General features: G+C 41.8%; 1 protein-coding gene across 1 annotated transcript; it reads left to right on the forward strand.

Moving 5' to 3' along the window:
- Nucleotides 1-2362: 2362 nt before the first annotated feature.
- Nucleotides 2363-6340, forward strand: LOC147636533 (uncharacterized). Its single transcript, XM_086802001.1, has 2 exons — nt 2363-3148; nt 3195-6340. Exons 1-2 carry the CDS (start codon nt 2755-2757, stop codon nt 3629-3631), a joined length of 831 nt encoding a protein of 276 aa, XP_086658127.1. The 5' UTR covers nt 2363-2754; the 3' UTR covers nt 3632-6340.
- Nucleotides 6341-14826: the final 8486 nt, after the last annotated feature.

Below are 14826 nucleotides of genomic sequence, written 5' to 3' on the forward strand. Positions count from 1 at the left end.
ATTGGAGTTTCTCTCTCTCTTCAATCTTCCTTGGAGTCTTCATCAACATACTAAACCAATTGATTAGTTGGGGGCCTCTACATTGATTAAAGAATCAAGCAATCTAGGAGGTAAAGTGTGGTTTATGGTCTTTTTTTAAAAAAATCTCCAAATGTTCTCTCTTCTCAACCCCTCTCAAGCTTGAGAAGCATTCAATTGAATGGCTTTTTAATACAATTGAAGTTCTTTAATGAATTGTAGTGATAAAACACATAAATTTTTATTTATACTTAAATTAAATGTTTTTTTTAAAAGCATGTCTCTCTTTCCCCCAAAGAATGGTCATTCCTATGACCTATTCTATATTCAAATGAAGCTTCTCATGAAGCAATTCTCTAATCTAAAAGTAATTTCTATGCTTGTCAAATTGAGGCCAAATAAGTGGCTTTTTAATGCTTTTATGCTATTTAATTCATGAAAAAATTAGGAATCAAGTCCATAATTGGATATTGATATAATTAATGGTTATTCTATCATATGATATTACTAAACTTTATGTTTTCAAAATTATTGAGAATTATCAGTAATAGCAGCGAAACTAAAATTTTTAAAAAATTAACACATAAATCATTTTCATTCATAATATGAAAAGAGGACTTCCTACCATATTCTAGGATTAATCATCCTAGATTAATTGAATGATTCTCATTATAATCATGAAAAAATTGATTTTTATGTTTATGCATAAATAGTTAATTAAAAAAAAGAGAAATTTCTAGTAATTCATTTTTATGTTAAAAGAGTAATCCCCATGACAATGGGAATCCATGTATTCCAATGAAGTAAGAGAAAAAATTGGGATGCTAAAATAATGTATATTTTATTTAAAAATCAAAGAAGGATTTTAGTTAAATTTATCTTTTGGCATAGATAAATTTAAAGGATGAAAGAGGAATTCTCACCATATTGGAATTCAAACATTTAAATGAGGAAAGTATAATTTTTAGCATATTGAAATTATTGGGTATTTTATTGAAACTCAAAGATGAATTTTAGATAAAATTTATCTATGAGAAATATTTAAATGGTAAAAGAGGAATTCCTATGACATTTGGAATTCCATGATTTAGAAGGGAAAAGAGAAATTCCTAGCATATTGAAATTAATGGGTATTTTATTTAAATTCAAAGATGAATTTTAGATAAATTTATTTTATCTATGAGAAATATTTAAATGGTAAAAGAGGAATTCCTATGACATTTGGAATTCCATCATTTAGATGGGAAAAGAGAAATTCCTAGCATATTGAATTAATCACCGATGAAGGAATGATTGGAAATTAGGATTCAACCGGATATTTTGGAGGATTATGATCAGTGACACTATAGTTTCATTAAATGATTGTTTTAAAGATAGCTGAATCTGTGAAGAAAAAGGCAATTTCATATTGGGTGTGTAAGTGGTGTGACCGGTATTAAATTTGCATGAATATCCGGCTAGGGGGCCTGAGATCTCTTTTCCCTGGTACTCGGGACAAAACCTAACCAAATTCCTAATTGGATCCCATCACTACAGTGGTTGGGCGGTTGGCCTAACCCATGGGACTAGATGGGGTTAGGTTGGACTCATGGATCCGTAAAATGAGACTCAAGTACGATAGATGAAGTAAATCTCGGATAGTAATTGTTCTATGGAAAAAGAATCAACGGCTGTGCCTCTCGATGGGAAAAAAAGCGTTGGTTTCTATGATCCAAGTGCAAGTTTCTTCCTTGATCTGACCAAGTGACTCACAGGTTCGGTCGGATCAGTTTGGTCAGTAAATAATAATGACCCTGACTACGTTAGAGTACAAATATCCTGGAGGAATTGCCCGTGCTTTTCGGTAGGGGAACGTTTTTTCGGGTTCGGTTTTTGAAGAACCAAGGGATTAGTCTCTTGTCCGGATAGGCGCCGAGTGAGGGATCCTACCCCGTGCAAGAAGTGCTACTTCCGCTGCTAGCACCCCCGAATCCGTTGCGCGGAGGGGGCAGGGATCTTTCAGGTGTGCTGAGTGTGGCCTTGGCAATGCTTAGCCATTTCTATCCATCCTTCTGAAAGCCTCTTATTACTCTCCAATTGTCAAGATATAAAGAGTATTTTTGCTTCTTTCCAGCAGATGGTATCAACAATCCATATTGTTAGCAACCACATATCTACCACACATCGAGTTGTTATATAGCCACTAGGATAGATTTTTGAGGGGTGTTTTTGTTGTTTGTCTGCATGGATAAATCTATAAAAGTCTCCCCTCTAGGCTTTAGGATAGATTTTGGAGGGGTGTTTTTGTCATTTGTATGCATGGATAAATTTAACCCCCTAGTTATGTTTTCTTTCCTAAAAAGAAGATCCATCATTAGTCATATATCCACAAAAAAGCGAACTGGGACTCCCTCTCTTGAAGGGAGACTACATCAAGGAGGGAGGGGGGCACATGCACTGCCAAGATCCGTCGCCCTCTCTAGTTATATCTAGTTATATTGTCGCATACAATCAACAAAAAAACCAACCGATTGCATTACATGAAAGAACTGAAAGGCGGGCTTTTTAAGAACTAGGGTTACTATTGAGCAGTGCGCGTAGGTTACAGGTTCTGACAAGGGACTTGACGGCAGGTTCTCTGCACGTCCCAACTGGAGAGAACAATAGCGGAGGAGGATGATGGGGTTAGACCCCTGAAAAGAAAAGCCCAGTTTGAATCAACGCGGGAGACTCCTATGCACATGGAGATTGTGCATCATGACACCTATGTCGGGAAAGTCCAGCATGCGGCTTACAACGAGTCAACAAGGGCATATCTTCAACAAGAAATCTCCCAAGAGATTAAGAGGCCGCTGGCTAAGCTTGAAGAAGGTATTCCGTGCAGGTAAGGAATTATCTCTTGGCAAGACAATGGCTGAGCTGCATAAAGCTCTTGCATGTGGGGGTTTTTTTTTTTACGTCATGGGGAAGCCCCCCACAGATAAAGAGTTTCAGAGTTTGGGGAGGTGTATGCTTCAAAGGTCAGGCTATGCAAGTATCACTTTGCTGGCAAGGGTTTTTACCAAGCCGTGGTGGAAACTGAGTCACAGAGGGAGCATGTATTGGGTACTGTGGCTGCATTCAAGGGCAATATTGCATATTCCATCCCTTGGTCCCCTATATTCAGACCTGAGGAGGTGCTGTGTATTAGCATCTAGTATGGGTTGACTTCCCAAGGCTCCCCTATTACTTCTGGGAGCAGGTCAAAGAAATTGCCGGCGGTTTGTGTAGAGTGCTGCATGTACCAAGAACTGGTGTGCAAGAAGGTAGAGCAGCAAGGAAGGCTTGCATTCTTTGGAACAGGAGGCAGGAAACCCCTGATTACCTTGAAATGGAGATGGCAGGGTGTAAAGTTGAAATTTCTGTACACTTTCACCCATTCCTTGACTCATGCTACAAATGCAGGGCTGTTGGGCACTTTGCTAAAGATTGCACTACAGAGGTTCATGAGACCAAGCCAGACGGGGAGACAAAGCAAGCCCCAAAAGACCAACAGGGAACTCAGAGCAACAATCAAAGCCCATCACAAATCAAGTCTGGTCAGAATATAGAGACTAACCAGGGGGTTATTGCTTATAGCAAGGAGGGAAGTTAGAGCAAGAACCAGGCTATGTAGGTTGTCCCAATGGACAAACCAAAGAATCAGGAAAAGAAGGTTGGTGGTGCCAAACCTAGCAAGCTCTAGTGGAAGCCAGAAGGAGAATGAAGGGGATTGGCACATTGCTACTCAAAAGAAAGGAATTAACAAGCCAATTACTGGGCAGAGGGGAGCAATGCAAAACATCTCAAATAACCAAGTATCAAAGGTTAGTCTCAAGAAGGAGGCTAGGAATAAGAACATTTGCCATGCTGCTGGAGGGTAGTGAGCTTGAAAATATGGAGTTGGTTACTAATGACAATGTACAACATGTACTCTAAGGCCATCAGGCTGGTCTCTTGGAATGTAAGAGGGTTATGCTCTACAAACAGGCAGGCATATGCCAGAAGATTGCTTGCAGCAGAGAGGATTGATGTCCTATTACTACAAGAAACCAAAAGTGGCAATGTTCAGCTGCATGTTAAAGATTATGAATGCATCACTAGTAGCTCTTTGCAGAGGGTCTGGAGGTTGCATGATACTTGTCATCAGCAAAAAGCTCAAGGCTCATGATGTGTTGAAGGAACATAATGGAAGATATGTAGCATGCAAGGTTGAGGTGGAAGGTACCGTGCTGGGTTTAATCTGTGTGTATGCCCCAGATGGGGAAGCTGAAAGGAAATTGTTGTGGGAAAACTTTTCCAGCATGGACTGGGATGTGCCCTTGATTTTTGGAGGTGACTGGAATTTTGAAGAGGTGCAGAGTGATGACTCTCAGCAGTGGAAGGAGTGGAAGACCAAGTGGATATGGCTGCTATGGAGGGGTGTTTGGATCTACTGAACCCCACCTGGAGCAACTGGCAGTATCAAGGGGCTTATCTCTCCAAGAGACTTGACAGAATCTATGTGTCAGACTTGGGAACATGATTGTAAAGGATTCCTGCTACGCAGACATGCTATATCAGATCACATCCCATTGATGGTTACCTTTAGATGTAAAGTGCTGACGAGGGCTAATATGTCATTTCTTAAGGATAAAGCTTTCTACAGGAAACTGAAGGAAGCATGGATTCAAGCAAGCACAGTACAAACAGACCCATACTTGAGGTGGCCCCCCTTCAAATTTAATATGTCATTTCTTAAGGATAAAGCTTTCTACAGGAAACTGAAGGAAGCATGGATTCAAGCAAGCACAGTACAAACAGACCCATACTTGAGGTGGGAAGAAGGTTGCAAAGCCATCATTGCAACTGCTAAGCACAGGAAGGCAAAAAGAGAGCAAAAGAGAGAAGAAGGGAGGAAAGTAACTTGGACTATGCCTTGAAATCTGTGAGGGGATCTGTGGTCAGGGATATGGAGCATATAAGTGCTATCAGGAAGGAGGATGGTAGCTTGGCCACCTCTGATGAGGACATCAGTGATGTTTTTATCTCTAGCCTCCCTTGCATTATGGGTTCCCCCCTGGATACATCAGGTTACTATGAAGAGAGACTTCAGGCATTTCTAGAACCAATAGAGAATGCTATCTCTAATAATGAGAAGAGACTCCTGCTGGGGAGACCTTTCAATGAATGAGGTAGAGTATGTGGTGAGCACACTCAATAAAGAAAAGGCCCCTGGCCCTGATGGGATGCAGGTTGAGTTGCTTCAAGAGTTGTTTGAAGTTGCAGGAAAAGAATCTTTGTGATCTTTTGAATGCTTACAGAAGGGATGGTTAACTCCCTGCCACTATCAACACTGGCCTGATCAAACATATCCCTGAGGCTGGGGATAGGATGAATGCAAAGAGTTTCAGGCCGCCCCTAACAATGCTTAATACTGTATACAAGGTCATGGCCAAAGCACTTTCTTTGAAGATCAAGGCTCTGGTTAGTCAGAGGGTACACCTAATGCAATATGGGTTTGTTCAGGGAAGGGGCATTCATGAAGCAATCCTAAATGTTATTACTGCAATAGATTGGGTAGCTGAACAGGATGAACAATACGTGATGATCAATATGGACCTTGAGAAAGCCTATGACAAGGTTGGATGGGAATTTATAATTGCTGTAATAGACAAGACGGGCTTTGGACATATGTTTTGTCATATGGTCAAAGCATTATTTTCTAATGCATATGCTGCAGTTCAGGTGAATGGATATATCTCAAGCAAATTTCAGTTGAAGAGATCTGTTAGGCAGGGGTGCCCCTTATCCCCCTTGTTGTTTGCATTGGTCACAGACCCCTTGCTCAAGAATGTGGACCTTCTAGTACAGAAAGGCTCCTTGAAGCCTCTTCCTCTACCCAATGGCAAGTCTTTTTCCTGTCAATTGTTGTTGATGATAACTGCAACATAACCAGATGTGAGAGTGAAAGTATCCAGACATTGATGGAGTTTTACAATGACTTATGCTTTGTCTCAGGCTCACAGATAGCACCCCACAAGACTGAGAGTCTGGTCCTAAGCTATAACCACCAGGAGGATGTCCCATTACAGTACAATCTCAAGGACATAGGCCCGAGGAAGATCATAAGGTACCTGGGCTGCCTAGTGGGGCTTGGAATAACTTCCCATCAATGTTTTGGTTGGTTACAAAGTAGGATTGATCAAAAATTTAGGGTGAGAGCACAACTTAGATTAAGCTTGGCTGGTAAGTAGATTGCACTGAGGCATATACTATTGGCATTGCCAGTTTACATACCACTTTAATCAAATTCCTTGACACTGATTGGGGCAAGGTAAATAAGCTATTTAGAAACTTCCTGTGGTCCTTTGTAGATAGTAGGTCATGGATGTTTATCTCTTTGGATTAGGTGTGTGCAAGGAAGAAAGATGGGGGTTGGGGCATCCCTAACATTGCTGACAAGGCAAAGCCAACTGCTTGCAGACTGGATTGGTCACTTTGAGTTTGACTAGCTGTGGGCATGTATTACCAAATACAAAATTGAGGTGGCTGAGATAGGCAGAAAATTCTGGGAAGAAGTCCACTTGCTAGACAAGCTACTTCTGCCTAGTCATAGGATCAGAAACTCTGATTATCTGCAATAGCTAGTTAATAGTTGGAAAAGGATATTGAGCTCAGCTTCCTGGAGGAAAAGTGGAAGGGCTGACTCATCCCTAGCCCAAAGCATATGGTTCAGCAAAGCTGCAATGAAAGATGACACCCCATGCTATCCTCAGGAACAAAAGGTTGGCTAAACAAATCAGTAACCAGGGCCTAAGGCATTTTAAAGACATTTGGAATCTTGGTTCACAGGAGTGGATCATCCCAATGGAGGTATGGCAAACATTGTTGTTGTATGGGCTTCCACACCTCCAAGAGGGAACTCTACACATTCACCTAATGGATGAGCAATAGAACACAACCATCGTGGGGTACTTACCAATGCTTCGATCTCGAGTCCCTTGAGGCCTCCGAGCTCGTTTGTCAAGCTCCAAACTCCAAGCTCCACCTCCACACTGTCACCGTGGAGTCGCTCACACCATCACATAGACCAATCACACTCTCTCTCACTCTCTCATACAAGCATATGCACACAAGTATGCAAGAGGCACAATTCTAGAATGCTCTTATTTCTCACTCTCTCTTAAATCACAATGGAAGAGCTCTCAATAGCACAAAGGGGATTATGTCCTTTTCATTATGAGAAAATGGCTTATATACAATTGGTCCTTATTCACACTTAGGCGCCCAAAACTTACTAACTAGGCCTTGGGTAGTCAATATCTCATAATGTACAACCTTTATGATACCTTTGCATGACACTTATTAATGTCTTCAATTGAGAATCATGTTGTTAATCCGAATGAGATTAACATTTTTCCCTTCCTGATGTAGGTTATGTCCTCAGAACTTGTTACCGAGGTTGGAAGACCTAGTCATTGAACTCATGTCGGTAGAAGTTGCGTCTAGACTGGAGCTTCCGAAGAGTGCGACGGAATGCTGAGTGTGACTTCTAGAATCCAGTGTCTATCATGTCTTCAAATGTAAGATGCATATAGGTTGGAAGACATCGTAAGCGGTGGTAATATAACATCATTCCTCTGTCTGAAGGCCCTTGGTTCATGTCAAACTGCAGGTGATGTGCTTCAAAGCCATCATAGATTCTTTACGTTGATCTATTAGTATCACCAATAATTTCATAAACCTAACACTGGCCACAATGGCAGGATCAGGTATTCTGCGCCATGCTCTGATCCACGTCACTATAGTTGTTGTCTTTGTTCTTGAATATGGCCAAATGTTGCTGGTGTGAAGATGGGAAAGTTATAACAAACATGGGAGTCCTTGTTTTTGGCTCGCTTGTCTACTCGCAGTGTTGGTGGCGCGCTCATGTATACTCTGTTATATTCTAGAACTGTTAGAAACTCCTGCCTCCATGTGGATTGAATTCCAAAATCTGTCAGTTGTGGCTCTTCCTCATTTGTGTGGATGGTGGTGTATCTACCTCTTGTGTGCACAGGATGTCGCTTTCTCCATCTTCTATAACAGTAGCTGATCATGAACGTGACAAGTCAAATTTCTAGCAAGTCAGCTAAATGAGGGTTGGCGAGCCTTGCGTGTTTTGCGACATTTGCCCACAATGTTTCTTCTCTTGCCAAAGAGAGTAATTCCTCTAAGTCGGGACGTGGGGCACGGAGAGAGTATGGAACATAATGTTGCCTTGTGGGTGTGACTGCAGAGTATGCTTTTGGCATGATCTGTCGGGTAGGATCGAATGGAGTAATTTGCATCAGGACTTGGAACATGAGCTTCAGCTTTAAAAGTGGATTGCCTGCTTGAATAAACTCCTCGTACTTTGCAGCTGTCAAAGAATCCAAGACATTTCTTTCAGTGAAAGGCATAATATTATCATGTGGAGTCAGATCACGTACCTCCTGAGGTTGCCGTGGAGGAGATGGGTTAGGTGCCAATACCTCCTCGGGGGCAAGAGTGTTAGTGGGAAAACCTAATTCTGGCAAGGAAGAGTAGATACAGTTAGCTTGGGGAGATGTAGTAGGTGGTGCACTAGGATAAGGATTGAGAAGCTTATTGGCGATATTAGAATAGACAGGGTAAGTGTATTTGGAAACTGAAGAGGGACCTTCTTCTTCACCCTTGACCAGTGCTAAGGGGTGGGTGACTAGGCTTATGAGCTTTAAAATAGTTCTGAATTTTAGGAATTTCTTCATTATCAATAATCGGGTAATTTATGTGAGTGGCATCAAAATTATATCTGACATTGGTGAGCATAGCCTTTAAATGCTTGTGGATATTAGTATAGAGTTTAAGGATTCCGAGAGGGTGATATAATGTGAACTCACAAAGATTCAAATGTTGGTGAGTATTGTATACTTCTAGAAACCCATGACTAATTACGCATTGATAAGTATTTGCAACCACCTCATAGTTGGCTGGCGTCTCTGGTATGCCATCTGGAACAAACAGATCGAGTTTGTCGACACTGTTGTCCAGGATGCCGGAATTTTAGAGCACGCGGCACCAATTACAAAGGTTTAGCACCATAGGATGCAAGGGATATAAGAAGATGTCTTGAGGGTTAGTTAATACAAGGTCCCCCCTCAAAATGCCCATGATGATTGTTGGGTCAGCATCCCTTTCAGTATTGTGTTTAATTAGGGTTAATTCACCTAGGCCTATATCTTCAGCTAAGTTGATATCATACTGAAGTAATGAGAGTGTTAGTGTAGATAAGAACAAAGTAAGAGTGTGAGGAGGGGCCCAAGGAGTTACTGGCAGCTGTCCCAACTCCGAGGCGTGCTCAAGGAGAATACGCAGATCATCTGTCGACTCCGGGCGTAGAGCTTTCTTGTGCCGCTAGGTGGCGAGCCAGATCCTGCATGTGAGAATCGGCATTGCTGAGTTGGTTGGAGATGGTTGTTTCCCGGATCATTCTTTCAGCATTCATCTCCTCAAATCTTCTTATTGCATCTTCTTGTGCTCTCCTGGCAGTGGCTTCCCTTTGTTGTGCTTCAGTAATCTGATTGAGCCTTTGTGCTGCCAATCTTTGTGTGTCTTGTAATTGTACTGTTAGTTGTGATATGGTCTCTTGATTCCTTTGCGCCTCTGCCTGGTTGTTGGTGTTGATGGCTTCGTTGAGGGCCTTGATCTTTTCTGCATGTGCTTTGTTTGCATGTTCACTTTCTTATTGCATATCTTGCACTCTTTCTTGTTCTGCCTTGAGTTGGGCTATTAATTGCTCTATTTGTTGTTGAAGCATATCTTCATTAATCTTTACAGTGTCTTGGCACTCCTTTATTTTCCTGGCATGCATAGTTGTGAGGCTCTATGTGTGGGCTATCTCTTTTTGAAGTTACTCTTTTGCCTGCTCCAGCCTTGCGTTTGAGTCAGCGTTTTCGTTGATCTTCTGTACAATTGTCTGACTTAAAATGAGATTATTACTTTCCAAGGCATTGTATCTATTTTCCTCTTGTTCTGCAGCCTTTAAGCTCTTCATGATCACTTCTTTGTGAGTTGACTCTACTGCCGCCAAGAGTTGTTTTTACGCTTTGTACTTGTGCATTGGCATCTTTCAGCTGCTTCCAAAGGTTGGCGTTCCTGTCATGTAACATGTGTTTTGTTAATAGGTGGCAACGCCACACCTTTTGCTCCTGTTCCCAGTGTGTACTAGTCTCAGCATCCTTTTCTGTAAGTGGATCGTGTAGGAGTGCCTCTAGGCCTTCCACGGTTTCCTGGACGAAGCGTTGAGAATCCATGTTTTTGAAGGATTCGAGCTACGGCAGTTGCTCCGTATCATCCAACCTTCTCCTTCTGCTTGGACTCGAAGGATCTGGTGACCGTTGTCTCTTACTAGACTCTGGGGGAGCCCAGTTCTTGTGTTGTGAGTGGTACTTCTTCGACTACTTGTCCCTCCACAGCTTGGTCCTTCTGTGCTTATTCCTGAGCTGCCTTTGTTGGTGTATCTGTTAGGCGTGAATCCTTGAGAGGAGAGAGGTCTTTGAAGATGAGTTGTGCGGGGCTTGCTGGAGGGGTGAGCTGTTGTTGTTGTTCCTGCACACTAGGGCTAAGTAGCTTTTCCTGCAGGGCCTCTTGGTAAGTCGCCACTACCTCTTCCAGTTGTCGTGATTGTGTTGTGACATCTACAAGTATCCCTCTCATCTTTTTCTCTGTCTTCTTTCGTCGGTCCTTTTTGGTTGTCTTGATGAGCTCCTGTGTTTCCATTAACACTACCTGCCCCTCTTCTATCCTTCCAGTAGCTTCTTTAGGTTGGTCGGGGATGATAGCTAGCTGCATGTTCTCCTCTAGTTCACGCTCTTTTAAAGGCTTCTTTGCCACATGGTTAAGTACCTGAGTTAGGAGGTAAGGATTGATGATCTTTGATTGATGGCTTTTAGGTAATTCTCCATCTCCTTATGCATATAAAAGGCCCAGTCCTACTCCTTCTCCTCATAAGCTTTAGCTATCCTGTTCAAGCCCACCCTGTTGTACCTGTCAACCAGCTTTATTTGCATCATAAGTGATATTGCTTTGCATGCTTTTTCGGTGGCTTCATCTCTGATGTTTTCATATTCTGCTCCATTTGAGTTGTAAGAATTTCTCTTTAGCATTTCATTGATTGGCATTGTATCAATGTTGCTTTCACTAGCAGTTGGGACTTGTAAAGATTCTCTGATTAAATCTTCTGTGAGATGAGTAGCTCTTCTGTGGTGCCATCCGCCTTTGTAATCCTTCCTCTCTTTGTCTGCTTGTCGTATGTTTTTAAGTACTCAGCACAGAGGTCGGTGTCAACTACGTGGGGTAGTACCTCTGCCATTTTGCCGAGGCCGACTTTGTCGAGCTTAGATAGATGGAGGCACTCTGGGGGCTGTGGCATTGGAGTGTCACCTTCCCATGGTGTGTGGTGACTTCCTTTCTGATGAGGGTTCCCTGAAATGATTGGGCATAAGGGCCCAAGAAGTTGGTCTTTAATTTGCTTACACTTTGTAGTCGGTGATTGGTTGGGGACCCCATAGCACTACTTGCTTGCATTGTTGATGGTTGCTCACGTGCTTCAGATTTTGAAACCGACATCTGTACCATCATATACAGTCAGTCGAATGACTGGTGGGAAGTTACTTTTTCTTTTTTTTCTTTTTTCTTTTTCTTCTTCTTTTTTATTTTTATTTTTATTTTTTGGTTAGTAATTTAGTGTTAGTATGTTAATCCGTGAGTGTATAGTATGTTAGTGATGAGTCCAAGACGTGAATGAACAAGGGACGTGAATTGTCATGACATGAATGATGAAGACGTGAAAGTCCAAGACGTGAGTGAGTAGATGTGAATTATCAGATGTGAAGGACCAAGACGTGAAACATATGACGTGAATTGTCATGACGTGAAAAATGAAGACGTGAAAGAGTAGACGTGAAAGTCCAAGACGTGAAGGACTAAGACGTGAAGGACCAAGATGTGAAACATATGACGTAAATTGTTATGACGTGAAAAATGAAGATGTGAAAGAGCAGACGTGAGACTGTAGGGATGTGAATCTGTAGTCGTGGTTTATGGAGTTTTTTCATTTTATTTGAAACACGTCATGTATTGAATGTATTCAATTGATTTATATGCATCCTAGACATGGCAGGCATTCAAGCATTCAATCAATTGACTTGAACGTAGAAAAGATATTTTAGACTTTACACCATCAATTGACATTATCATGGACAAAAGATAGAAAAAAGGAAAGCAAAGAAAAAGAAAAAGCAAAAAGTTAAGCTCCCACCTTGACGAGCTTGGGTAGGCAGTTGAAGGAGGTCGGAAGCAAGCATGTGATGTACGAAAGTCGATCGAAGAAGAAAACACGAATTTACACAAAGCAAAGTGACGAAAAGAAGATAAAAATTTGATTTTATAGCATAGCCGTCAAATAGGGCGGCTAGTTTAATGAAGGAGCCACGTGTCATTTTATAATTGGTTGTGCAGTTCTTACCGTTTCACGGCGTGAAACACCAAACAATGGTTCATAACGTGAACGACTGTAGGGTGATTCACGACATGAACCATTTTTCTGCAGTTTCACGTGGAGTTTATAAGATCGAATTTTTATCTTTCGTGCTCAAACACTCACACATGCATATGATGATGCATTGCTTACCTTGTCCCTTTAATTTTACCATGAAAACCAAGGGTCCACCTTGGCACTTTTGGGCATTTGTTGATGTAGTTTTTAAATTCTATTTGGGAGCTTCTTATTGTTCCTTCCACCCAACTACATATGTTTGTTGCTATGTCTGGTTATGTATGGCTTCCATTTGGAACACCTTTGCCTCTACCTTCACCTGTCTTGTTCCATTCTGTATTCAAAGTAGGTATGGTTGTTGCCTTGGTCATTTTCAACTCAGTTGGCTGAATTTTCTTTATCCTCCACACAAGAGCAGGTGTGGTGTTGGCTCTATCGGGAAGTTGATGTTGCAAGCCCTCACATTTCTTTATATATTGATTCGAACCTATTGTGGATTTGGCCATGGGCTTTGGTTTGGGTACCCATATTGTTGTATTGCCTTGATAGTAGCATTATGCTCGCAGTAGGTCCTTTCGGACCCATTGCTAAAATGACAGTCATGAGGCCTTTGCAAGTGCTTGGAGTTCTGCCACTTAGTAGGTGCTGGAAATGGCTGACTTTTGAATTGTGTTTGTCCCTGAATACGTTCATTACTCATTGTCTCCTTCCTCTCTGGTTGATCCTTGAGTTGATTCTTGAGCACCCATTTATGTGTGCCCTTGTATGTTGGGTATTGTGTAGGCAAATTCAACCCAATGGGTGCAGATCGTGTTTTCCAAGGTATTTCCTCTATAGTGATTTGTTTCCCTTGATTTATCGAGTTCCATAATGGTATGGACACGACCTTCTCACACCGATGCTCAGTGATGCTGTTATTTCTTCCCATTGGATATTGCACTTGTTGGCACATATCCAGGATCGTCCTAGGATCATCTCTTCTTCCATTGTACCTGCAGGCATCACAAACACCTTTCCAACCAAGGAATTATTACTGATGGAAATATTAACATTTAAATACCCCTCGGCCTTTGTGGTTGTTAGGTGCACACTAAGAACTTGCGCATCTGTGGGTTCAAGGTATGGTCTTTCTAAGGCTATCCAAGTATCATATGAGTTTAAGTTGTGGCTGGACCCAGTGTCTATTAATGCAATACTTGTTGCAACGCCCTTAGCTGTTGTGAGTCCCAACTTGAGTCATGCTGGCTCAATGTTTAGATCCTCTTCGTCCCACAAGGGTTACGGACGCCATGTTGACATGAATCAAGCCTTTTTGCATTTTAGCTTTGACTTGCCTAGCCTTAGCTTCATCTTGCGCTTGCTGGATCTTTTCTTTTGCTATAGCTGTTTCTGTTGTTTTAAGAGGTGTTCTTGCAAGAGCATCTCTTGGGTTAATGGTCCAAAATATTTTTTTAGTTTACTCTCATTGACATAGCCCTCCATTTGGATGTCGTCAATCGTTTCTATTCGAACAGACCCTTGAGGTGTGATTTTCAATACTCGGAATAGTCCCAGGCCTCGGTATTTAAGTTTATTTTTCCTGGCGTTTCCCACACCATACATGAGGACAAGGTCCCCCGTTTTTAGTTCTTTTTTCTTGAGATTTCTATCAAACCACTATTTCTTGCGTAACTTTGCGACCATGAGCCCATGTGATACTATCAACCGGGTCTCATCCAGCTTTTCCAAGTCAATTAGCCTTTGAGCTAATGCATTCTCAGTTAGATGCTCATGTCCAACAATCCTTAAGCTTGGGGCTAGGTATTCTATGGGCATAACCGCTTCAAAACCATAAGCTAGACGAAAAAGAGTATATCCTATCACTACCTTATATGATGTGCGGTAGGCCCAAAGAGCTGCTGTCAACTTATGCTCCCAATCTGTTCAATTTGCTTCCAATGTTTTTGTTAAGGTTGTCCACAAAATCTTGTTGGTACTTTCTACTTGACCATTGGCTTTTGTGGGTAGTAAGGTGATGATTTTTGATGGATCACTAAGAATCCTGCAAGCAAATGATTGATCACCTCATTGATGAAATGTGAGCCGTGATCACTCACTAATTCTAATGGTAGCCGAACCTTGATATGATTTGCTCATATACAAATTTTGTAGTTGTTCGCGCATCAGCTTTCTTTGAAGCTTTGGCTTCTGCCCACTTCGTGGAATAGTCCATGACCACGATTATGTATAGCGGGCTTGGGATGGATGTGCCGCTGGACTAATCAGCCCCACAA

Source organism: Cibotium barometz, chromosome 8, assembly GCF_041138505.1.
Source record: "Cibotium barometz isolate CiBa-2024 chromosome 8, ASM4113850v1, whole genome shotgun sequence".
NCBI lineage: Eukaryota > Viridiplantae > Streptophyta > Polypodiopsida > Cyatheales > Cibotiaceae > Cibotium > Cibotium barometz.

Coding starts and splice junctions, on each gene's coding strand:
- LOC147636533 (XM_086802001.1), top strand. CDS start 2,755: ATGACACCTATGTCGGGAAAGTCCAGCATGCGGCTTACAACGAGTCAA. Junction 3,149..3,194: donor ATTGCATATTCCATCCCTTG/GTCCCCTATATT, acceptor ATTAGCATCTAG/TATGGGTTGACTTCCCAAGG.